The sequence below is a fragment of the Macrobrachium rosenbergii genome, chromosome 20, assembly GCF_040412425.1.
Source record: "Macrobrachium rosenbergii isolate ZJJX-2024 chromosome 20, ASM4041242v1, whole genome shotgun sequence".
Classification (NCBI taxonomy): domain Eukaryota; kingdom Metazoa; phylum Arthropoda; class Malacostraca; order Decapoda; family Palaemonidae; genus Macrobrachium; species Macrobrachium rosenbergii.
This window is the reverse complement of record NC_089760.1, coordinates 36583639-36608370: the sequence shown is the minus strand read 5'-3', so window position 1 is coordinate 36608370 and position 24732 is coordinate 36583639. Positions and strand designations below refer to the sequence as shown.

The 24732-nt window shown below is 41.3% G+C and overlaps 1 protein-coding gene across 4 annotated transcripts in view; it reads left to right on the top strand.

The window, feature by feature from the left end:
- Hat1 (histone acetyltransferase 1) overlaps positions 1 to 24732 on the top strand; it is a 39500-nt gene that overhangs the window by 3616 nt on the left and 11152 nt on the right. For all 4 annotated transcript variants that reach the window (XM_067122562.1, XM_067122561.1, XM_067122560.1 and 1 more), the window contains exons 2-9: positions 133 to 207; positions 417 to 492; positions 10186 to 10309; positions 17991 to 18132; positions 20233 to 20389; positions 20600 to 20811; positions 22977 to 23128; positions 24602 to 24718. In XM_067122562.1, the coding sequence (XP_066978663.1) occupies positions 133 to 207; positions 417 to 492; positions 10186 to 10309; positions 17991 to 18132; positions 20233 to 20389; positions 20600 to 20811; positions 22977 to 23128; positions 24602 to 24718 (1055 nt within the window). The remainder of the gene's footprint in view (positions 1 to 132; positions 208 to 416; positions 493 to 10185; positions 10310 to 17990; positions 18133 to 20232; positions 20390 to 20599; positions 20812 to 22976; positions 23129 to 24601; positions 24719 to 24732) is intronic.

The window sequence follows — 24732 nt, the reverse complement described above, 5'->3', positions numbered from 1 at the left end:
TTGTAAGTTACAGGTGCTCTGGGAGATCGAGGATTGAGGGAATGAAGTTCTCCTCATGATTTTAGAGTCAGTATGTATACTGTACAATCTTACATTATTTTTTGTAATTAAGGTTTTCATTATTCTCCTCAGGCATATCTGGTATTGCCAAGGATTCCTTGGAACACTTTGTAATAGACAGCAATGAAGCACTGGAGTTTAAACTAGGTAAGTATGTATTTAACTTTTTGATATACATAAAAAAGCAGAAGAGCTTGAGTTTTACTGTTACACTTATTACATTACTTGAAAATTCCTTATACATTATTAATCTTCTTTATTATATGGATGTTGTCGTATATCATTTATTATGAAAAGCATTGAGTTTTATGACAATGTTTTTGTTCTTTGTTAGGTAACTTTAATTTTCTTTCCAGTAAGGACAGAATCTGATTTAGAAAATGAGGACACTACATTCAAGCCTGAGATGTCTCATCAAGTTTATGGAGACAGGTGAGAATGTTTTTGTTTTTTATACATAAATTTGATGAATTTACTTTTCATTTTGACAAAATTTCCAATATGCATATTAAATCAGAATGACAGAAAGGGCCTCTGAAATTCCCTAAATCAATTTATCTCCAGTCCTCCTTCTCATTGTTCTCATCTAGCTAGATCTGAGTCTTCCAATTCTTCTGGTACCCGGAGGAGTCCAGCTGACATCTTGTACCATTCTTATAAGGATTGTGCAAAAGACATGTCTAAACCATCTCCATCTCCCTTTCAACATTATCTCTTCTTCACATGGAACTTGTAATTTCCCTTATGGTATCTGACCCCTAACAATCTTCTTAAAGCTTTATCTTCTAATCTGCAAAATCCTTTGGTAATAGTGTAAGTGTCAGTGAATTTTGTCGGATTGTACTAGACTAAACTTAATCTTACTTTCAGTTGATTTGATTTCCAAATCTTATTCATCCCACCCATTGTCTGAATTGCTTTTTCGTCAGTCTTGCACCAAATTCCAACTTGAGAGAACATGTAGTGGAAACCATTGCTTAATATTTGAAAGAGTCAACCTCAATAAGCCTTTCTCCAACCAATTTATTTTTCCCTTTGGCATACTATGTCCTCATTACTTCCATTTTTCTTAGATTGCCCTATATCTAGATATATATGTACTGTATTTTATTAAGCAGTCATTGTAAATTTGTGCCGTTTCCTGATTATATCATCTGCATATTGTAAGTCGATAAAGTTTCTGTCATTAATCTAAATCCTCTCCTACATCACTGACCACATTTTTCATTATGGAATCTAAGAGAAGGGCAAACAGTAAAGGTTAGGTAACACTCCTTCCTATTGTAAATATCTCTTGAAAACAAATTAAAAAACACAGTAAGAATATTGTAGTTTCATGTCTGGCTAGTGAGTGCATGATTTTAGATTAGTACAATGTCTCGAAAATATGAAGGTCTGCAGCTAATTTAGAGGTTGCCAAAACTGAAAAATCCTCTCTTGCATTCTCAAATTGTGCAGAATGTCTTATCCAGGTGTTCATAACACATCATCCCGGCAGGTGTTATGGGCCTGCTCATGTGAGTGGCATCACTGAATACTTATTGGGATTGAGTTTTTGGTTTTGAAGAAATTATTCAAATGGTTTTGTGAAGTAAAATATATCTTTAAGTTTAACTGTTGGTAGGCATAGGACAATTTACAGTTATTTTACATCATTACTATGAATACCTGAGAATGTTAGTTGTAATTAAGTACCTGTAATAGGTTTTTTCACATCCCAGGTTAGTTTTGAATGTTGATTAATACTGTATTTTGATTTAGAAGGCTGCTTCGTGAAAATTATAATTCTTAAGGATTGGAATCCTTATAATCATCAGAATTAGAATTGTTACCCACTAAATTTTATAAACATACTGGGAAACAACTTTCTGAATTTGTATCAGTGAAAGACGTATCAGATATAATTTTATAAAATTTTGTTGTTCTGTCCCATTAAAAAGTATGGTAAGTTTCCTTTTTATATATATTATTGCTATCCATAAATATTGTTATTGATGCCTTTTGTTGGAGTTATGTACAGTAATTAGTGTCCAAATGAAAGCATGAGTAATAAAATTACTCTCCATAATGAAGTTGTAGTTGCATTTTACTGGCTAGTCATGGAGACACGTTTTTAAAGTCATAAGGGGCTCCTTCCATTCTCAAGCTTATCCAGCTAATAGCACTGATGCCATAGGTGCTATGGAAAAATTATATTTGTAATATATATATAAATCATAAGTGGACAGACTCAAATATCTGCCATCTCTTACCACTGGCAATCTGGCAATTTAATCTTTAGGTATATTGATTTCTTTCTGTGTTTTCTCTTGTATTTGTTGTTCTCTCATCTTATCTTTAGTTTTGAGTCAAAATCTAGTTGATGCTCTCAATACAGGCATTTTCTTGTGTGATTGTCAGGTTTCAATTTCCTTGGCTAGAAAAGTTATGTATGTATACTGTACGGTATTCATATTTCCCACCTCTTATCCTATTCCTAAGGGTGGGCAGCAGGAGAATTTCATTTGCATTGTTCGGCAAATTCCAAGGGAAATCTGATATGTACCGTATGTCTTAGAATAATCTTTTATTTCCAATTACCATCTGGGGAAAAAGCAAAAAGCCCTTTAGTTGCCAAGTTTGGAACGTACATAAATTAAGATTTGACAGTTATATTGGAACCTCATACATAAATGAAGAAGGCTCGACAATTATATTGGAACCTCATAAACAAATGATGATGATTTGACAACTATATTGGAACCTCATACATAAATGAAAAATATTTGACAATTATATTGGAACCTCATACATAAATGAAGTAGATTTGACAATTATATTGGAACCTCATACATAAATGAAGAAGGTTTGACAATTATATTGTAACCTCATAAATAAATGAAGATTTGACACTTATACTGGAACCTTATGCATAAATGAAGAAGATTTGACGATTATACTCAAACCTCATACGTAAATGAAGAAGATTTGACAATTATATTGGAACCTCATAAATAAATGAAGATTTGACAATCATATTGGAACCTCATACATAAATGAAGATTTGACAGTTTCATTATAATGACTTACCAAAACACTGTAAAAGCTTTTATCTCTTAAAATTCGACACGTCCGAGATATAAAATTTCAAACTTTGTTTGGAACGCTGATATAATTGGCAGGAGACCCGACCCCACCGGATGCCGGTGGGGGTGGCGTGGAAGGCGACCTACCCATTATCCCAGGTCAGTTTCAATCCTCGGCGATATGTGAACGATCTCGAAAGATCCGCCTCAAACTGTTTGGTTTCCTGCATCTCGTTTGATTCTTGTGCCAAATCTCCTTGGTGAAGTACTCAATATCCTGTTTATTAATCTAGCTAAGCGTAGCTCTGTGAATTTGTAGCTATGTCGGATTCCAGTTTGTCTGGATCCAGAGTTTGCAGGGAATTTGTGCTCTTCCAAACTGGTCAAACATAAGTACGACCGCCATTCTTTTGTGTACAGCATGTAGGGGTCAGGAGTGTTCCCAGGAGAACACATGCAGTGAGTGTATGGAATGGAGTCAGGAGTTTTATGCTTTCCACTTACAGTTCCCATCAGGTAAAGCTGGTTAAGGATAGCGTTAGGAAAGCTTTTAAGCGTAAGGAAGCTAGGCTATCTTCTTCTCTGGTGGCATCGGCGTCATTTACTTTACAGGCTGTTCCTTCCTCCTCTCCTACCCCCTCCTCTACTGCTGCTCTTTCCCCCTTATATTCCCCACTTCTTCACCAGCTTCCCAGTATGTTTTCCCTAAAGCCAAGCCCAGCCTCGAGGCTGATAAATCAGAATTCGTGCTTTTTAGAAATCAAATAGAAGCGCAAATGAACGGTTTCATGGAGTCGGTCTTAAGTTTAGTTATTCGCGCCTTATAGTTCGGCCGTTAGCGCGGGTGATGATGTCAGTGTTAGTGATAACAATGTTGTTGTTCGTGATCGTGTTTCAGGCGAAGTCTGCTCGTTTTTTCTGACTCTTTTGAGCAAAGGCAGCTGTCCCGCTTGCCTTCTGAGGCTAGAAGACAGTCCGCGCTGGCTGAAAAGGTCAGAAATTCTTGCCCACGAGCAGGCTCGTTCTCAAGGCACAGGAAAGCCTTAGCCCTGGTGGTGAAAGTAGCAAGCTTGACTTTCGAGCGTCGAAGTTTTTTCTAATATTCGGGAGCCGCAAAAGTGAATCTTGCAAGGCCTCGGAGGGTCGTGAGCGGCAAGTTCAGAGTTTTCTCCATCGACGCGTCGATCTTCTCGCCATCGCCGACATCGCAGGATCGAGTCCCCAGAATCTTTGTCAAGACGGTCGTCATCAAGCAGCACTACCTAAGGTTAAGTTCTTCTGGGTGAGAGTAGCAGCAGTTCATCTTCAGTCTCTTCATCTTCCAGCTCTTCAGATCCTCCCCCTCCTCGTCATCGCAAGTGGGATCATGCCTCTTGACCCTTAAAGAGGCAATCTTCTGATAATTCCTGCTCTAGGGTTACTAAACTCTGTAAGAAAAGGACAGCTAGCCCTATACCTGGTTATTCAGGGTTGGGTTCCGATCAAGAAGATACATTTCACACGCTCCCTCCCAGGTCACCTAGGGCAGTCAAGATGCCTAGCCCTCTTCAGAGAGGTCGGCCTCAAGTGCCCGGGCCTCTTCCTCCCCCTCCTACACAGGAAGTGTTGGCTCCTTTGGCTTCATCCTCACCTTCCCAGGAGTCTATTCTGCTGGAAGAGAAGCTAGAAAAGGTAGTCCGCAGAGTCCTTGGTATTCCTGGGGGTCAAGAAGTTGTTCCTCCCAAGTCCTGGATGATCTGGGCACGGAACTGATTCTTTCTGGTGAAGAGGAAGGTCCCGTTGAATAAGTGCCTTCTTCTCATCACGCTTCTCTACTCAGCTTTCTGCTGCAGTCTTTCCCCTCAACATTTTCAGCCGACAGCCCCCACCTCCCCGACTTCCACGTTGCGTCTGGGAAAACAATGTCCTACTACTTCCCTTCCCAAATTAGTACTCTCCACCGCCTCCAAGAAAGCATTAAAGGAAGTAGAGGCTTGGTTGGAAAAAAAAGAGATCCTTGGGTAAATCGTTCTTAATGTACCCTCCTTCAAAGCTGGAAAAAAAGGAGGCAAAATTATTACAGCACAGGAACTTCTCCTTCACTGGGCTCTGCAATTTCAGCACAAGGGGACTTTGGCCCCTTGTGGACCCTTCAAGACGCATTTCCTTGGAGGCGGCCAAGACCTTCTTTTTCTGCCCTGGATGTAGAACATTTTTCCAAGAACCTCTACAAGCTCCTAGAGATTGTCAGCTTTCTCGATTGGTCAATGGGAGCTATTTTTAAGCAGGTGGAGCAGGCTAATGTCGCAGAAGACGCCTTGGAGAGAATCACGGGATTCCTTTCCTGCACCGACATTGCTATCCATGATGCGGCATTTAACTTTCCTCCCTCTTTGCCATGGCCACTCTGAAGAAGAGGGAGACTTGGTGCTCTTTCTTATCTAAGGCTGTGACTTCTTCGCAGAAAACAGCGTTGATGTTCGCATTTTTTGACAAGGAGGGCCTTTTCCCAGAATCAGTAGTGAAAGATGTCCTTTCAGCCATGGACAAGAGGGCGTCATCACACATCCTGTCTATGTCTTCCACCAAACCGAGACCTACTCCCGCTCCTTCGACCAAGATGGTATCTCCTCTTAACAGACATCCGTTTCATAACTCCAGGCCCAAACCTTACTCAAGGTCCCGCTCCAACTCCAGGGTCAAGTTCTCCTTGAAGCCACAAGGTCGTCCTGCCAGTAAGTAGGAATCCTGTCCTCCATGCACTGGTGGGGGCCAGACTCCGCCTCTTTTGGGAGGAATGGAGAGACAGAGGTGCAGATCAGTGGGTGGTGCAGGTGCTCCAGCTAGGCTACCGCCTTCCGCTCGCCCAACCTCCTCCTCCTCTCCACTTCTCCCATTTCCTTGACAGCATACTCAGGAGGCTCAGTCAAGTTTTATGCCCCTAGAGACAGAGGTCCAGTCTCTCTTAGGGAAAACAGTCATCGTAGTACAGGACGTGTCAACCCCATGTTTCTACAACCGCCTGTTTGTAGTCCCCAAGTCATCAGGGGTTGGAGGCCAGTTCTTTTAAAAGGGCTTTTCTCAATCTGTACTAAGTGAAAACCAAGTTTTCCATGGAAACGAACCGCTCAGTTCTTCAGGCTCTAACTCGAGGGGATTGATGGTGACCCTAAACATGGAAGATGCCTATTTCCACATTCCAGTACATTAAGACTCCAGGAGGTATCTTCAGTTTGTTTTTCAGGACAGAGTTTACCAGTTCCGGGCCCTCTGCTTCGGCCTGTCGACAGCCCCGCAGGTGTTCACCAGGATTCTTGCCCCGATTGGTCATTGGCTCCACCTGGAGGGAGTTCGGATCTCCTTGTACCTAGACGACTGGCTACCCGTTCATCATCAAGGGACAGCTGCATGGAGGACCTTCACAGAACCCTAAGGTTAGCTCGAGACTTAGGGATTCTGATAAACACGGAAAAGTCGAGCTTAATTCCTTCACAGAGGACTCTTTATTTGGGGATGACTCTGGACAGTCTAGCAGGGCTTTTCTGTCCCCCAGAAGGGTTTCCTCCTGCCTTCAGACGGTGGAGAAGTTCCTCCTCCTGGACAGTTGCTCCGCCCGGCAGTGGATGGCTCTCCTGGGAACTCTGTCGTCAGTGGAGCAATTTGTCAAGCCTGGCCATCTGCACATGAGACCCTTGCAGTTTTTTCCTCAGGGACTTTTGGGACAGAAGGACTCAAATGGACTCCACGGTCTTCAACATTCCCCAGACGTCAAGAGGCATCTTTCTGGTGGAAATCACCGGGAAAGGCTTTCGGAGGGCCTAGATCTCCTCCCAAGACAACCATCTCTACAGATGTTCTCAGACGGGTCCAATGTTGGGTGGGGAGCACATCTAGGCAACCTCAGGACGTCAGGAGTTTGGTCGAACGAACAGAAGAAGCTCCACATCAACATCAAGGAACTGTTGGCCATTCACCTCACTCTCCAAGACTTTTCGACCCACATCTCAGGCCAAGCAGTCGCTGTTCACGCCGACAACTCAACGGCTCTTGCTTACATTCGGAAACGGAGGTACCCATTCCTTCTCCCTGTTCAAAACTGGTGGGGACCTTCTTCTGTGGGCGGACAGCAACAGGGTGGTCCTGTTCCTCGGTTTGTGCAGGGAAAGCTGAACGTTCTGGTGGACCAACTCAGCCGTCGGAACCAGACTCTCCTACAGAGTGGACCCTGCACCCACAAGTGTGCCTAGATCTGTGGAATTTGTGGGGCACTACCCCATAATAGATCTCTTCGCACCTCCAAGAACCATCGTCTCCCAGTGTTATGCTCGCCAGTTCCAGACCCGCTGACTCACTTGGTGGATGCCATGCTCCTAGACTGACGAACCTGTTTGCCTATGCCTTTCCTCCTTTCGGGCTCATCAGGCAAGTGATAAACAAAGTGAAATTCCATCAGAGTGTCGAACTAATCCTCGTTGCCCTGTTCTGGCCAAGGAAGGAGTGGTTCCCGGACCTGCTAGATCTCCTGATAGACTTCCCAAGGCTTCTTCCTCATAGGAAGTCGCTTCTCAGACAACCCCACCTAATGAAGTTCCACCAGGGATTGTCCACTCTTGCTCTGACAGGCTTCAGACTGTCAGGAAGCTCATCAGAGCGCGAGGTTTTTCAAGCAAGGCTGCAGAGGCTATTGCGAGGTGCAGAAGGGACTCCTCTAGCAAATTATACCAGTCCAAGTGGACAGTCTTCAGGAATTGGTGTAGAAAAAATAGTATCTCCTCTTCTTCGACGTCTATAACTCAACTTGCCGATTTCTTCATTTACTTAAGGGATTCAAGAAAATTGTTGCCATCAACCATCAAGGGTTACAGAGCCATGCTTTCCTCCGTCTGCTACCATAGGGGGTTAGACCTATCAAATAACCGAGACTTGTCAGACCTCCTCAAGTCCTTAGACACAGCTAAGACCCCAAAACCTTCCCTTGCCTGGAATTTAGATGTAGTTTTGAGGTGGTTGATGTCTCCAAGGTACGAACCTTTACAAGATCTTTCTCTTAGAGACCTCACTAAGAAATCTCTTTTTCTGGTTACCTTAGCAACGGCAAAGAGGGTTAGTGAAATACAGGCCATTGACAAGGAAGTGGGTTTTTCACAAGGTAATGCTGTTTGTTCTTTCACCTTGAATTTTCTGGCCAAGAACAAGTCTCCTTCCAACCTGTGGCCTCAGTCCTTTTCCATTCAGAACCTCTCCAAAGTGGCTGGCCCTCAAGAATTGGAGGCTTCTTTGTGCTTTTGTTAGAGCTATCAAAACTTGTTTTAGCCAGAACGGCCAACATCAGAGGAGGTTCCTCTAACCTTTGGTGTTCAGTGAAAGACCCAACCAGACCTTTATCCAAAAATGCCCTTGCTTTCTTTTATCAAGGAACTCATTTTAGAGGCACACAGACACATTAACGAAGAGGACGACGCATTAGTCAAGTCCCACATTCACGAAGTGCGCTCAGTAGCAACTTCAGTGCCTTTCCATCATAATAAGTCACTTTCTTGCAGATCACACAGAACACCTTCTGGAGGTCGAAATCAGTGTTTTGCTCTCACGACCTTAGGGAGGTCGAAGTTGAGATATCAGGACCTGTTTGCGTAAACGACTTTTAGGTCCCAAAAAAATCTGTAGCTGGCTTGGTTTTAGGGGGAACACAGTAGGGGGTAGGTTCTTTATCTTACCTTCCCATGTGGTTTTATGGTTGCTGAGTTAAAGGGAAGCTGGGGTGTTCAGTTCACCTGGAGTACCCTCCATTCTAATTGAGCTGCTGAGGGTATAGAGAAGGGGATGTATTTAGCTAGTTTTTAGGTTAGGCGGTGAGGCCCGTTTTCAGTCTGGTTGCTTTCCAATTGCTCAGGGCAAGAGCAAAGGAAAGTCCCCTTGTCTTAGTCAGCGGTGTACTTCCTGACTACTTGGGTGGTTATGGAGCAGAGTAGCTAGCAGTGCCACGCCCAATGCCTCTGCAGGTAGTGGAGCTTCAACCAGCGGCAGTACCTCCCTGCAAAAGCCCATCTACCAGGTAAGGTGACTCTACCTTTTTTTGTTGGTAGGATCCTTAGGATGACCCATGTGTAGAGTTTGTCCCTTTATTATAATGTGTAACCTTTCGATAACTGATACCTCATCCCCTGCCCTTCCACCTTAAATGTGGAATCAGCTTTTACAGTGTTTTGGTAAGTCATTATAATGAAAATGACATTTTTATGATAAAATGATGTTTCATTATACTTACCAAAACACTGTGACTTAAAGGCCTCCTCCTCCCCGCAGGGGGAGACGTTATCTCAGGCTTTCACTAATTGTGTATGCCGAGATTGAAACTGACCTGGGATAATGGGTAGGTCGCCTTCCACACCACCCCCACCGGCATCCAGTGGGGTCTGGTCTTACAGCCAATTATATCAGCTGCCCAAACAAAGTGACCCTAGAAATTTTATATCTCAGATGTGTCGAATTTTAAGAGATAAAAGCTTTTACAGTGTTTTGGTAAGTATAATGAAACATCATTTTATCATAAAAATGTAATTTTTGTCATAAGCAAGTAGAAATTGAAGAATGTGAAGCTAGAATGGCTGGGTAGTTAAATGAGAGATAAGTATGGGTATCTTGGTTAGTTGAAAAAGTACAACAGACTCACAAGAAGTGAGACAGTCAGCCCTGCACAAGTACAGGTTGCCAGCTATTGATCTTTCTTGTATAGAAGACATGTCTGGGTTTATGTTGACACCCAAAACTTCCATTAAAAATGAATGACTTTGTGATGAAACAGCATTCTTTAGTATTAGATACTGTATGTAACTCTTATGTAGGGAAAAAATTAATACTTGTTCTTGTATGTCTTATTCATAGTAAGAAAGTATTTTTTTCATTTTAGCCCTAAATTTATTTTGATGGGTCCAAAAATGGGGCTAAATAATGTCCATGTATGCAGAAGTTCCTCATTGCTAGTGCCTACTGGTAAGAAATTGTTGTATAGATTTCTATGTTATGATACTTTAATAATAACAATTGATTCACACAATAATTTAACAATTTTATGTTACAGTGAACAAATATTTGGCTACAGTGGGCTACGAATAAAATTGTACTACACAGCATGCCGTCTAACAACATATCTTACACATTCGTACACAGAGAAAGTCAATCCAGAGAGATTTGATGGAGTACAGGTTTGTATGAAGAATTATTGTGTTGTTTAGTTATGTAAGAATACTTTGTAAAACATGAGACATAAGAACAAGTAATAATAATGTTATATTTATTAAAGATTATATTCTAAATATTTTGTGTCATAAAATACAGTTTTAAACATCTAACTTACCTGGTAGTTATATATATAGCTTAAGTCCCTGACGTCACGGCAGAATTTCAAAAACTCGCAGCAATCGCCGATCGGTAGTCAGGTGAACCACCTGTGCGCCCTCTACCCAGGTACCTGGAACCATTCCAACTATTCCTCAGATCTTCCCTGCCGCTGTGTCGGTAACATCGATGGAATTTCGCTCATAGCCTGTGTTTTTTCGCAACTTATTTTGGTGAAGTACACTTTGGCTTGGCTTTCGCTTGTTCGCTTTTGGATTTTCTTATAACATATCTGACTTCATCGAGTGTGTAAATGTGTGTGGGGATGCAAGCGCTTGCTAAAGTCTCCTTGGATCCCCACTTAGTATGTCTGAAGAACGGAATGAAAGACCGGCGCCAGAAGAGCCAAGAGTACTGTTTCTCACTCTTCTTGATATAACCAGGGAATAGTTAATTTTTCCCTTGATAACTATCCTATTGATCCTTCTCCCGTAGTGGTAGTCTCTGAACCCCTACTGAAACAGGTAAGGACCCAATACTTAATGATTTATTGGCTGCCATTCAGACCCTGGCCCAACAGGTAAATCCCTCTCAGAAGACAGGGATAATATGTGATCGATAATAAGAGATCTAAAAAAATACAAGTGTTAATATGTTGTTAGTGCAAGTGCAGTGGAGGGTGCGACCGCTCGGTCCTGTTGTGCTCCTAGTCCTAGACCTCTTCCAAGCTCACCAACCCCTGTGAGAAGGAAAGTCGACAGACGAAGGGAGGCAAGAGGCTTTAGCTACCGAGCAGTCGTCCCTCGGCGCATACCTGTTGACGTTTCCCAGGACGCTCACCCCCGCCATAGGAAAGACGAGGTTAAAGTGTTTTTTCGTCCATTGGTTGCTGTACGTCAACCGGAGGAAGCTTTTTGACCGATGTCGCACAGGCGCCAGTTCTCAAGTAACCTCTAGGTTTGACGGGACAGCGAAAGTTAGAAGTATGGACGCCAGGGCGCGCCGAGAAGCTGGACGCCAGGACGACGCCGGCGCCGGCGTTGAGAAGCTGGACGCCAGGATGTCAGAGGCGAGAAGCTGGACGCCAGGACGTCAAGTGTCGGAAGTTAGACGCCAGGACGCCAGGCGCCATGAAGCTGGACGCCAAGACATTAAGCTTCAAGAAAATGGACGCCAACACGCCAGGCGCCAAGAGACTGACGCCAGGACGCCAGGCGTCAAGATGATATTTTGAAAGACGTCGCTACTTCCGTCTTCGGAAAATCGGAAGAAGAGAATGATAATATCTCGCATTCTCCTGTGAATCCTATTGTAGAGATTTCTGACGAAGACAATATAAAAGGCCATCAGCTTTTATCAGACTTGAAAAGGCTTATGAAGCTATTTTCGGAAATTTTTTCCAGAGAAATTTATCCTGACTGCTCCTCGTTCCCGCCTTCAGAATTTACTCTGTGAAGGCGTCTAAGAGGGCAGCATTTTTTTAAGAATGGATACTTTCGAAGGAGAAACAATGAAAGACAGCCTTTGTTTTTCCTCCAACCAAACTAGCTCAAGGTCTAGCGTTTAGTATCAAACTGGAGAATCGTTTGGCCTTGAAATACCTGCCCTTCCCAGGAACCTTCTCGAATCTTGTTGACTCTTCTCGCCGAGTGGCCATGGGGAAAACGAAGTTGTTGGTCGATATCAGAATTGGACCACCCTCAAAAGAATTTGGAGATTTAGGAAGGAAGATGGAATTATTCAACACGACTGACACCAAGAACTCATATATCTGATGTACATGGATAAAGGACTCGGAGATAGTTCCAACGAATCAACTGCACCTTTCTCAGCGGGACTCCTGAAGAAAAGGGCCCATCTTTGCTCTTTCCTGGCTAATGGGGTCACGTCCAATCAAAATCAGAATTGATTTATACCTCTTTTTTCCTCTCACCCCTTCTCTCAAGGTTTGGTATAGAGGCCTTTTCATCTTTGGCCCAGAAAACCACGTAAGATTTAATATCTAAAACAGCAAGAAAAGTCCTACCTACGACTTTCATCGCTAAAAAGAGTAAGGCTGAGGTTCCTGTGTTTCAGGTATCTCAGCTCTTTCGTGGTCGGCCTTCCGATAGAGGTTCCTCTAGGGCGGGTAGATGAATGACAACGAGAAGAGGCTCTACACAGGGAAGAAGGAGGACCTGCCTTTCTTCTCCTGCAGACTGCGGTAGGAGCCAGACTGTCCAGCCTGAGTAGGCCCCCTCTAGTAACAAGACAATTGACCTTTCTGCCAAATGCAACAACAGAACCAAGGCAAAGGTTCTACAGCAACAAGTGTCTATGATGTTGCAAAAGGAGACCAGACAGAGAGTTCAGGATCCGAATTCCCCAGGATTCTACATTCGGTTATTCCTGATCCCCAAATGCTTGGGGTTAGAGACCGGTGCTAGACGGATTGCCCTCAACTTTTTGTGCAATAAACAAAGGTCGCTATGGAAACGACAAAATCGGTTCTAGCAGCGGTCAGACAGCATGACTGGATGGCCTCACTGGACCTCCAGGATGCGTATTTTCACGTCCCCATGCACCCGATCTCCAAGAATTTTCTGAAGTTCGTCCACGGAAAGGTTTTATAGTTTCGGCCCTCTTTTCGGCCTAAACAGACAAGGTTGACGCCTGGCTCTGGAGCAAAGACCTCTCAAGAGCAAGTTACCCAATATTGAGGGACGCCATGATAAGACTTCATAGACTACAGATTGTAGCCACAGCAGCAGCCCGGAGCTCTTCCCTTCCAGCCCCAAGGGTAGCTCTCCTACTAAGAACAAACGTAGACAGTTCTATTCAGTCAGGATACCGGGCTGCAAGAGCGTGGCGGACACTGTGCTGCCTTCCGCACATCCTCCTCTTCCTCCTTCGGATTGGTACTGTCTGCATGAACCCCTCCACGGTCCATTATTGACGATGAGGAGGAAATAATTGCCGTAGTTGAGGCTTCCCCAGCCTGTCCTCAACAGCAGGAAGCCCCGCATATAGCTTTACTATAAAATATGCAGCAGACTTTGTCTTCCCGGCTGCAAAGCGTGACAACCAGGCAAAGAGAAGAAGGATAATAGACGTCCAGCTAAAGCTTCTAGACGCCCAGAAGTTTAAGACGCTGAACGAGTGAATGAAACTCTAGACGCTGGATGCAGTGGCGTCAAGCATCTAGGAGTGAAACACCACGATGACAAGCGGAACCCAAGACGCCAAGCGCCAAGGCATTGACGCCAGGACGCCAGGCTTCAAGATATTGGAAGCCAAGACGTGGAGTTAGCTCAGGACGCAAGATGCACTGGCATCAAGCGCCTAACAAAGAATTAGGTCTACTGATAAACAGATAGAAATCTCAGCTGATCCCATCCCAAGAGGTTCTATGCCTTAGGATGAAGATTCAGAGTCAGGATTTTCGGGCTTTTCCGTTTATTGCAGACAGGACAAGCCTCAAGAAAATTTCAGAACTTTATATATAAAGAGACAGTCATGCTTGGCAAAGGAATGGATGAGTCTGCTGGGAACCCTTTCCTCGCTGGAACGGTTTGTCTCCTTTGAGAGGTTAATTTTATGCCCGTTACAGTTTCATCTAAATCGGAACTGGGACAAGGAAATAGAACTGGAGACCAAGTGCATCCCCATTTCGGAACCAATAAGACCGTATTTGTAGTGGTGGAACGTCCCCGTCAAGCTCCAGGAAGTCCTTCTCTATAATAGAGGAACCCAGACCTAGTGTTGTTATCCGGACGCCGGACTCAGTATGGGGAGCAACACGAGGGAAATAAAAGTCTCGGGCTCCTGGACCAGAGAGCAGGAGAAGTTAAACATCAATTAGAAGGAACTAACTGCAATCCTTCTAGCTCTCAGGAGTTCGAACACAGTGGGGAACAAAGAGGTGCAGGTCAACACCGACAACACGGCAGCGTTGGCCTACATCAGCAAACAAGGGGCACTCACTCCAGGTCTCTATACGAGACAATAAGAGAATCTCTTCTTTGGGCAAAGGAGGAGAATGTAAAACTAGTAACCCACTTTATCCAAGGGGAGAAAAAAAATGTGAGGGCGGACATTCTGAGAAGGAAATAAAGTCCTCTCAAAAGAATGAACGCTACATCAGGACTTTGGGGACGCCCTTGCATAGATCTCTTTGCCACAGCGCAAACGAAGAGGTTTGACACTTACTGCTCTCCAGTACCAGATCCCGGGCTATATACATAGACGCTGTTCCTGGTGGACTGGTCCAACTTGGACGTGTATGCATTTCCTATTTCAAGATAATACACAGGGTACTGAAAAATTTGTGTCACATGAGAGGACCGAATGACCCTTGTGGCCCCTTACTAAACGACAAGAGATTGGTTCCCAGAAGTACTGGATTGGATGGTGGACATCCCGAGTAGCCTACCTCAGAGGGTAGATCTACTCAAACAACCCCACTTGGAAAGATATTACCAAAACCTACAAGCACTACTAGTAACTGCTTTCGGACTATCGGAAAACTCACAAGAGCCAGAAGTTTTTCGAAGGAGGCAGCTGGCGCTTATCGCAAATCAAGGAAGTTATCCACCATTAAGGTATACCAATCCAAGTGGGAGGTATTTAGAGGATGGTGCAAGGACAACCATGTGTCCTCTTCCAATATTTCTGTAACCCAAATTTGTATATAGAGAACTCACCAGCATGGAACCTAGATGTGGTCCTGAGGTTCCTCATGGGGAGTAGGTTGATCCCTTGCAGAGGACATCTTTAAAGGACTCACCATGAAAACTCTTTTCTTGGTCAGTTTGGTCACTTAAAAAAGAGTTAGTGAGATAGATGCTCTCAGCAAGAATATAGATTTTATACAAGGCAAGGCAATCTGCTCACTGCAACTAGGCTTCCTTGCAAAAATGAATACTGTCACAACCTCCTAGCCCAGAACGTTCGAGATTCGAACCTAACGGACATAACAGGGGAGGAGAGAGAGAGAGAGTCCTATTCGGTAAGGGCTCTAAGGCTCTACCTGGATAGGACAAAGGACTTAAGAAGGAATTCAGAAGGGCTTTGGTGCTCAGTCAAAAGGTCTCTGTATAGATGTCGAAGAATGCTCTGTTTTATTTTATCAGAAAGTTGATAAAAAGAAGCAACATATGGAATGTAGAGAGATAGACTACAAGATTCTGAAAGTAAAGACGCACGAGGTCAGGGCAGTAGCAACCTCTGTAGCTCTTAAACAGAACAGGTCCCTGCAGAGTATCTTGGACACGACCTTCTGGAGAAGCAAGTTAGTATTTGCCTCTCACTATCTAAAACAAGTCAAGACATTATGCGAAGATTGCTATACGCTGTGTCCGTTTATAGCATCTAATTCAGTAATGGGAGAGGGGAATACCCTACAATCCCATAAACCAATACCCTTTTTTCTTACCTTGGAATTGAGAATTTTTATGGTTGTTTGTGAAGACTGGACGCAGTCTTCGCAATCATTGGGATGAAAGTTCCTTGGTAGAGCCCGGAACAAGGGTATTGAGAGGAGGTCTAGTCACATGGAGGTTATACACCGTTGACAGCCCTAGAGATTTTCAGCCCCCTGGGTGGATCGCTGGATCTCTTAAGGAATGCAGACATAATGAGAGGGAGTTCATTGAAGTCAGCTTCCTTAATCCAATCCCATAAAATAATACCCTTTGTTCTTGCCTTGGAATGGTTGAAATTTGATGGTTGTTTGTGAAGATTGAACGCAGTCTTCCACAATCATTGATTTTAGTCAGATGATCATTTTGTTCCTTGGTGACGCCCGAACAAGGGTATTATAGGTTGTCTGTCACATAGAGGTTGGTACACCGGTTGGCAGCTCCTAGAGGTCTTCAGCCCTGAGTGGATTGCTGGACCTCTTAAGGAATACAGACATAATGAAAGGAGTTCATTGAACTCAGCTTCCTTAATCCAATTCCATAAAACAATACCCTTTGTTCTTACCTTGGAATGGTTGAAATTTTATGGTTGTTTGTGAAGATTGAATGCAGTCTTCCACAATCATCAATTTTAGTCAAATGATCATTTTTGTTCCTTGGTGGTGCCCGGAACAAGGGTATTATAGGTTGTCTGTCACATAGAGGTTGGTACACCGGTTGGCAGCTCCTAGAGGTCTTCAGCCCCCTGAGTGGATCGCTGGACCTCTTAAGGAAAGCAGACAAAATGAGGGAGTTCATTGAAGTCAGCTTCCTTAATCCAGGTAAGGACCTTAAGTTGGTTTATTAACCCTTAACAAATTCCAACGATGTTGGCTGTCTCTGACCCTCCACCAAAGGTGTCAATCAGCTATATATATAACTACCAGGTAAGTTAGATGTTTAAAAATGATATTTTCATAATAAAATAAATTTTTGAACATACTTACCTGGTAGTTATATATAATTAAATTCCCACCCTCCTCCCTCTAGAGACTAGGGGCATGGAAGATCTGAGGAATAGTTGGAATGGTTCCAGGTACCTGGGTAGAGGGCGCACAGGTGGTTCACCTGATTACCGATCGGCGATTGCCGCGAGTTTTTGAAATTCTGCCGTGGCGTCAGGGACTTAAGCTATATATATAACTACCAGGTAAGTATGTTCAAAAATTTATTTTATTATGAAAATATCATTTTATTTTTAAGGTGAATTATTCATGAATGTAAACATTTCATCTCCAAATAAATTGTGGGCAAGAGATGATCAAAACAAATCTATTGAAAAGTGATTTTTTGTGTGCGATGAATATAAGTAACATAATACAGTATCCCATTTTGAGGTAATAAAGTACAGGACAACACAGTCAGATATAAAGCTTTATAGAAGTACTGTAATACAGGAAATGTACCAGTATCCTTTATAGGTATTGTTTGCTTGGGAATCATGTAAGGTGATGTGTTCTGAGTTTCATTGATCAAAAGCAACTCACAGAATATGAAGCTTAGATTTTTATGGTAATTTTTTTTTTTTTTTTTTTTTTTTTTTTTTTTTTTTTTTTTTTCTGTGAACCTTCCCTTAAAAAATAGTAATCAGAATTATGATGATCTTTGGGTAAATACTGTAATGGTGTTATGGAATTTGCTGAAGTAGCTTAGGAACCACTCTTGTTTTTAGTCAGTGGGATGTGGGTAATACAGCCCTACCAGATGCTGTAACTTTTTGCAGACAAGACCCATGGTTATATTTATACTTGTAATTTTTGGAAAAATCTTTGGGCATGTATAATCTAATATTGCAGTGATGAAAATCTGAGCCGTGCTGCATTTTAATTCAAGTTTCTCTTCATTATATAACAAATTTTCTATTATTTTTTGTGTCTTGCAAAACATGCAGTACTACATGTTAGTGTAGGATATGACGTGAGATTCTTATCATTTGATTTCTTGCCAAACATAAGAGTACCACTTGTTAGTGTAGGATGTAACTTGAGATTCTAATTGTAGGAACATTGCATGACTAATTGAGAATATTACAGGTTTTTCTTCATGGAAAACAGTAGAGCTGGCTTAATTAGTACATGAGGTAATATTGTAAATTTTTTATAATTTCCAGGCTGATGAAGTGATAAAGCCCTTAGCTGAGAGACTACAGCCGGGCTATTTGACTAATATTGATGACTTTGTTGCGGCTTTGAAAAAAGATGCAGCCTTTAAGCCATATGGGAAAATGTTGCGACAGTTCACAGTTGATATGGGTAAGTTATTTATTTATTTAATCATTTGGAGTGTGTGTATGGGAGTAATATTTTCTTAAAGTCAATAATAGTACTGATAGTCTTATTGCTCCCATAGCTAAAGATATAATCAGAGATTTTTGAAGTGTATTTTGAACAGTAATGTGCAGGGTGCGTGTTATTATTTCTTATTGAAAAGTGAGCAAATGTGCAACTCTGTAAATGATCCAATTCCACTATCTGAAGGGTGATGGTGAGGTGCTCTTGCGTGGGGTACCTCAGGTAAGTTCCTTTAAGATCCCAATAGCAACTTGGATTACTCACTGTGTCATCTGAACCAACTAAGGCAGAACAGAGGGGTCGAGAGGGAAGTCTTCAGCAACAGGGAACGTGCCACCCCTTGTGCTTCCCCTTATCCAACCTGATCCCTGTTTGCATTGGTTTGGGAGGTCTGCCAGGAATAGCTTTCCTTCTTATTCTTACACCACTGTTTTTTAATTTTGTTCATCCTTCAGGATCAGGCTACCCCCTGGACTCCTCATTGCTTCATTTTGAGAATAAGACTTTGATCAAGTAACCTCCAGGTTATCAGGTTCCTTCTTCAGTAGTCAATTTCCTCATTCTTTTATAAAGGACGGGGTGGTGTCTTATCATAATGTGTGACAGATTCTTCAGCAGCTCTGTCATTGTATATGGCCCCAGCCTAATCTTTGTTTTAATTTTCTACTGTCTAGACACTCAGGAAGAAGGGAAAGTGTTTCATCTTAGTGATCATTTAATTTTATACATGATATCTTGTGGTATTACCCACTCAGTTACTTCAAACTCAGTCAATCAGGCATGGTTCTAACAGTACAACCCTTCCCTGGCTACACCTCTGTCATTACCTTTTCATGAAGGTTGGGCTGGGTTCAGTCACTATCCTCTTAAGGAGGGTTCCACCCCATTCTCTCTTTAGGAATCGGACATGAAATAATTGGAACTTTCCTTGTAATTGCCAGTCAACTGGAAGGAGAGCTTGGTACCTCCCCTTTTAGACCCATTGTGTCATCTCTGGTCCTTTTAGTGAGGAAAGGAATTAATTTCTGCTTATTTTCTACTTCATAGAGTTTAGACTTGCAACAGCTGGTTCTAGTGGAACTGTGGTTAGGTTTGAAGAGGCCAGGCCTGCTAGCTTTTGAATGGGAAGATAAAGGCAAGCCACATGGCTCAGCACCTATTTGAAGACTTGGGTCTGATAATGTGTTAATTGTAGAATCTCTATAACAAAAAATGAAGGTGTACAGTGTTATCTTTCATCCATGGATGATGATGATGCTGCCTACGGACCTGAATATCTTGTCTTTTATGGAAAAGACAGGTTTCTCCTTAATTTCCTATAGGAGAGTGACATGGTGAACCAAACTGTGGCACAAGGTTCTGTCAGCCTCTCATATTAGATGTTGGCTATACAGAAGGTTAAAGGAATCAGCCTTCCCCTGATCAGTGCATTTAACTGGAAAGCTGGCATTTCTGGGTGGTGAGATACAGTCCCTTCAGTCTCTCCTGTGACACATATTGGGTTGTGGCAGAGGTACATAACCTCAGGTCCTGATTCCTTTGGAACAGTGCCAGTCTTGTTCCATTTACACAAAACCTCTTACTTAGGTATATCTTCGTTGAAATGAATTAGTAATTCAAGACAATCTGCACTTTTCCTAGATATGCAAACCAGAAGTCTTTTGTCATAATCCCAGCTCTAACCGTCCCCACATTTGCCCTGGTTGCCAAAGAGAAAAAATGGTTGAGTTATCGATAGGTGAGTGGGCAGTAGCCTGCCTCTCACCTACCTGTCACCATTAACTAATTTATTGTGAGGCTTCAGTGACTAAGCCAACTGTCACTGATGGTTGTAAACAGAAAAGAATTCAGGTTATGTATTTAGAAAAATCGTAAATTAACTTAATTTGCAATTTTCTTATTGGTGGTACAGCAGAAACCTTATACATGTTTGTTCAGGTAGAAGTGGGAATTATGGGGAATACTCTTTTGAAAGAACACTTATTATTATACAGTAGTTGTTGTAGTTGAAAATCACACTTGTGCATATATATGTAGCTGTTTTATGTTTTATTTTTGCAGAGGATGGTGAAGAAAGGACATTTGAAGTGTACTTTTGTGATATATCAGAACCAGGTTTTCTGGAGTATCATGAGAGAATGCAGCCTTTCATTCTTTGGTACATTGATGCAGCTTCTTACATTGATGTTGATGATGACAGATGGCGCTTCATTGTGGTGTGAGTATTTTTCATTTTTACTTTTGGATATCAGGTACCTGGTAAAATTCATGGAAGCCATTATGTAGAACAATTTTTTTTAAAAATATTCTGCACCAAACTTAATCATTAATGTGATTATAAACTATTGCAGAACGATAAAATTTTGCATAAAATACTCAGCAGAGATCCATAAGAAACCTTTTTAATTAATTTCCCTTTTCCTTTCAGATATGAAAAATTTAATGTCAACGGAAACCCTCAGTATGCATTTGCAGGGTACTCAACAGTTTATGAATATTATGCCTATCCTGACAAAATTAGGCCCAGAATTTCACAGATGCTGGTTTTGCCACCTTTTCAGCGTTTGGGAATTGGAGCAGAACTCTTGGAAACTATATATGGTCATTTCAGAAATGATTCCAGGGTGTTAGATATCACAGGTAAAACACTGAATGAGAGTTTTTCATTATTATAAATATATTATTGCCTTTTTTCCTTGCAGTGGATCCCAGTAACCCCATCTTGTAAAGTTCAAATTTGAGAAGCCTTCACTGCACATGTCTAGACCCTATGATTCCTTGATCACACTCATTCTTGCAATTGATTTAAGGGATTCAACATTGTATTTTCTATTTGTCTTTCTCATTTCAAGCAGCTTTCTAGTGATTTCATTCCTTGTTCCTTCATTTGTTCATCTATTTCATTTTCAGTTTGCATACATTTTGACTTGTATTATGTGATTTTTTTCATATAAATCATTTGGGTTGTTTCAGGGGGGCCTACACTTTTGTTGCTCCATTCAGTGGTGCTGGGAGTTTTTCAGTTATGCTACCTTTGATTTATACAGACCACTTGTAAGGTGTTGTCCGAGTGAGCTTAGAACTTATTCATGACTTCCCTCCTGTGTCTGTCCTATAAGTTCTACAGTGTTCATCAGCAGATATACCATTTGTTCTTGTTCACCCAAACAAGTCTTGCAAACACCATACTGTGATATTTATGGCTACCTCCTTGACTTTTCTGGTCTTGTCAGCAACATTGGCCAAGAATTTTTTTTTTTTTGTGCTAGTTGTGGACTTGCCATCTCAGAAAGACCCAAAGTCTGCTGGTCTTCCTGCGATACTGGGGAGGGATAGTCCATCAACTTTCCCCTCTCCTGCAGTTGCCCATTTCTTCAGCTTACTTTTTGCCATGGACCTTCATGAGTTTCACACTACAGATTACTTGGACTTTTGGACTTGACGGAAAGAGGTAGCTGCTGAGACTTGAGTCCCCAAGGTTCTTTTGGGTAGATATCTCCTTCCCTTCCTGGAGACAGCCCTGTTGTTAAAAAACCAGCTGGTCCCCTTGAAATCATACTTGTCCTACAGCAAGAATTTCCATGGCCCGGATGAGTGGGTCCCCCCATGTTAGGGTTATCAAAGATGTATGCCCCAAGGCGCTGGGGCTTACGGTTGCCTCTTGGTTATTTGGAAGGTTACAGATTAGGGTTCGATCATAGACCTCATCTACCTCAAGAAGTTTCTTGGACTGACCCTTTCCGATGGGAACTTGAATCAGTGAGGAGATCAGTGTAGAAAGGAGATTTCTTCTTGAATCCGAGGGATTTTTATTTTCATATTTCAAAGTAGAAGGCATTCTAGTTCCAGTCATCTGTGCAGCTTTTCAGTCTTTAGTAATGGCTGAGGCGCACTGTGTAGTCATTGGTCTTGGATACTACTACGATGTGTTAGACTACAGAACTTTTCAGTAAATCTGTCCTATTTTCCATACAGTAGATGTATTTTTTGCTAATACATTGTTGTATTAGGTTTTGTGTCAAAATATACTCTAAGAGAAACTCATAGACTATGTTTGTCTGCTATGATGGCAGTCTTGCGTAGATTTGTTAGCGATGTATTGCACTATATATTGAATTGATTTTAATTGTCTTAATAAATCTGTAGTCATTTTTAGGTAATAAGGAAACATTACAATTGTTTTGTTATAGATAACTTAATACTATATGCTGTAAACAGGCTTGAGTAGATTGTATGGGGTGCTATAGATGGTATTTTATAACAAAATTGAATAGTAATGCTGGCATCTCAGTTTATTGGACAGTTTAGGGGTCTGGGCTCTTGTTTACGTACCATTATTTCATTGGAAGATTTCAGGATGGTGTTTCAAGCTGTGTAATACAGTAATGAATTCAACAACACATAGGCATAATAAATAAAAAAAATTACATTATGATCTGTATGCGAGTTTGTCTGCTGATTTTACGTAGTGATTAGCTACCGTTTGGTGCGTGCATTTTGCCATCTCCAAAATGTTTTTGAATATTGTATTCTAAAATCATGCCTTGAGTATGTAGAGAAGTCTGTATAGTACTGGCTTAATAAAGCTAATGCTTGTTTTGTTGCATTAGGTATCACAAACTTGTCAGTTCTTTATACTTCTTTATACTAGTAGTACCAATGTAGGATTGCCTGTCTGTTGTGTTCAGGGACATGGGATTTGCCAAGCTTATTTCTTATATCAAGTAAAACATGATAATAGAGGTTTGCAATTGTTAGTACCATTTCACTTTGAGCAAGTACTAATTAGTACATTCTTTCTACAGTGGAAGATCCTTCTGACAACTTTGTGCGGGTACGAGACTTTGTTGATAGTAAAAGTTGCTTGAAGTTGGAGTCATTTCAGCCTAATAAATTGCTACAGGGCTTTAATGATGAGATGGTAAAAGAAGCAAAGGAAAAGCTGAAACTTAATAAGGTAAGAAAAGAAATTATGTAGGTTTGGTGCACATGTGATCTTATAATTTCTTTGATATTTATTTTGTAGCAGGATACTGTCTTAATGGGCATTGCACAGCTCTGTAGACACCCTTCAGATATAACAAAGTGTCCCTTGGGTTACAGTTGCATTGCTATCTGCCTTTTTTTACTTCTCTTCCATTCCCTTTGGTGGCTTCCTTGACAGCTGACCAACTTGAATTTTTCTTTTTTTTAATTGTCACTTTATATGAGAACAAATTGTTTTTATGAGCCTTTTTAAAGTTTAGGAGCACGACACAGTTGTCATATTGAACTACTTAATAATAATTTTTGACATTTAATTACCTGCATCTTCAAAGTAACATGATTTTATGAATATCAGTTCTTTAAGTTTGGCTTATGAAATGATCTGTATATGCAAAACTTTTCATTGTATCTTTTAACCATTATTTCTAAGGTTAAGGTTTATGACTAGTGGAAACAAACAGGTTGTTTAATTGTTACAAGCACAAGTTGTAGGTAACGTTATTATATTGAAAACACATAAGCATATTTTGAGAAACTGTACTGTTTTCATAGAGGTTCAGAGAAGGTACCTTATGTATGCCAAAGTTAAACATTGGAATATGATAGTGCAATTCATGTACAGCACTCAATTTAGAAACAGTTGAATACAACAAAAAATTTACCATGTTTACCAGTATTGACTAGTTACTCTGAAATGCTTATTAATTGACAATACAATAAAATTTATAAAGCAGTGTGTATTCTGACAAACTTACAAAATAGTTTTGCATTTAATGCCAAAAATGAATTTGAAGTATCATTGTGAGGCAGAGGTTACAATTTATGCAGGTCGTCAGTCAAGCTAAAAGCAAATGCAGTGAGAAGCTAATCCATGCTGTTGAACGTGTTTGTGTACATTGAGTCCTTCCTTATGAGTGAGGTGATTTTTAATTATGTGGCAATAAGCTCTTGTATATTATATTAGCAACTGTTCTTGCTGTTTTAACCAGGCCACATATTGGAAGTCACGCTAAAGGAATTGGAGCAGATTGGGGATAAAATAGGCAGAATTTTGAGATAATGATTGGTGCAAGGTTTGAGGGCTTGAGATTTTGTAATGTTAATTACATGGAGGAATGCTTTCAAGGTATCAGTAGTGTATGAAATGTTGTAAGATCGGGGCTCTTTTAGCTATATGGTAAAGGTATTCATGTGGACAGAATTTAAAATTAAAGTGGCATGCATTGAAGTTGGTATGTATATATTGGTAATCAGTAATTATACAGTTGGTATGTATATATTGGTAACCAGTAATTGAGGAGCATAAAGGGAAAAGAAAAATGAACAAATTAATTAAAAAAACTTGACATTTATATTACTGTAGGTTTAAGAAATGATTAAAAAACTCACGTTGTTATTTCTATGACTTTAGGTTTAGAAGTCATGTTTCCCCATTATCTTTCAGCGCCAAGTACGCCGCATCTACGAGATTTTAAGACTCCATATAACTGACAGATCAGATAAAGAAGCATACAAGAAATATAGGTTGGACATCAAAAACCGACTAAATGTTCAGTACAAGGTATGAGTTGATTG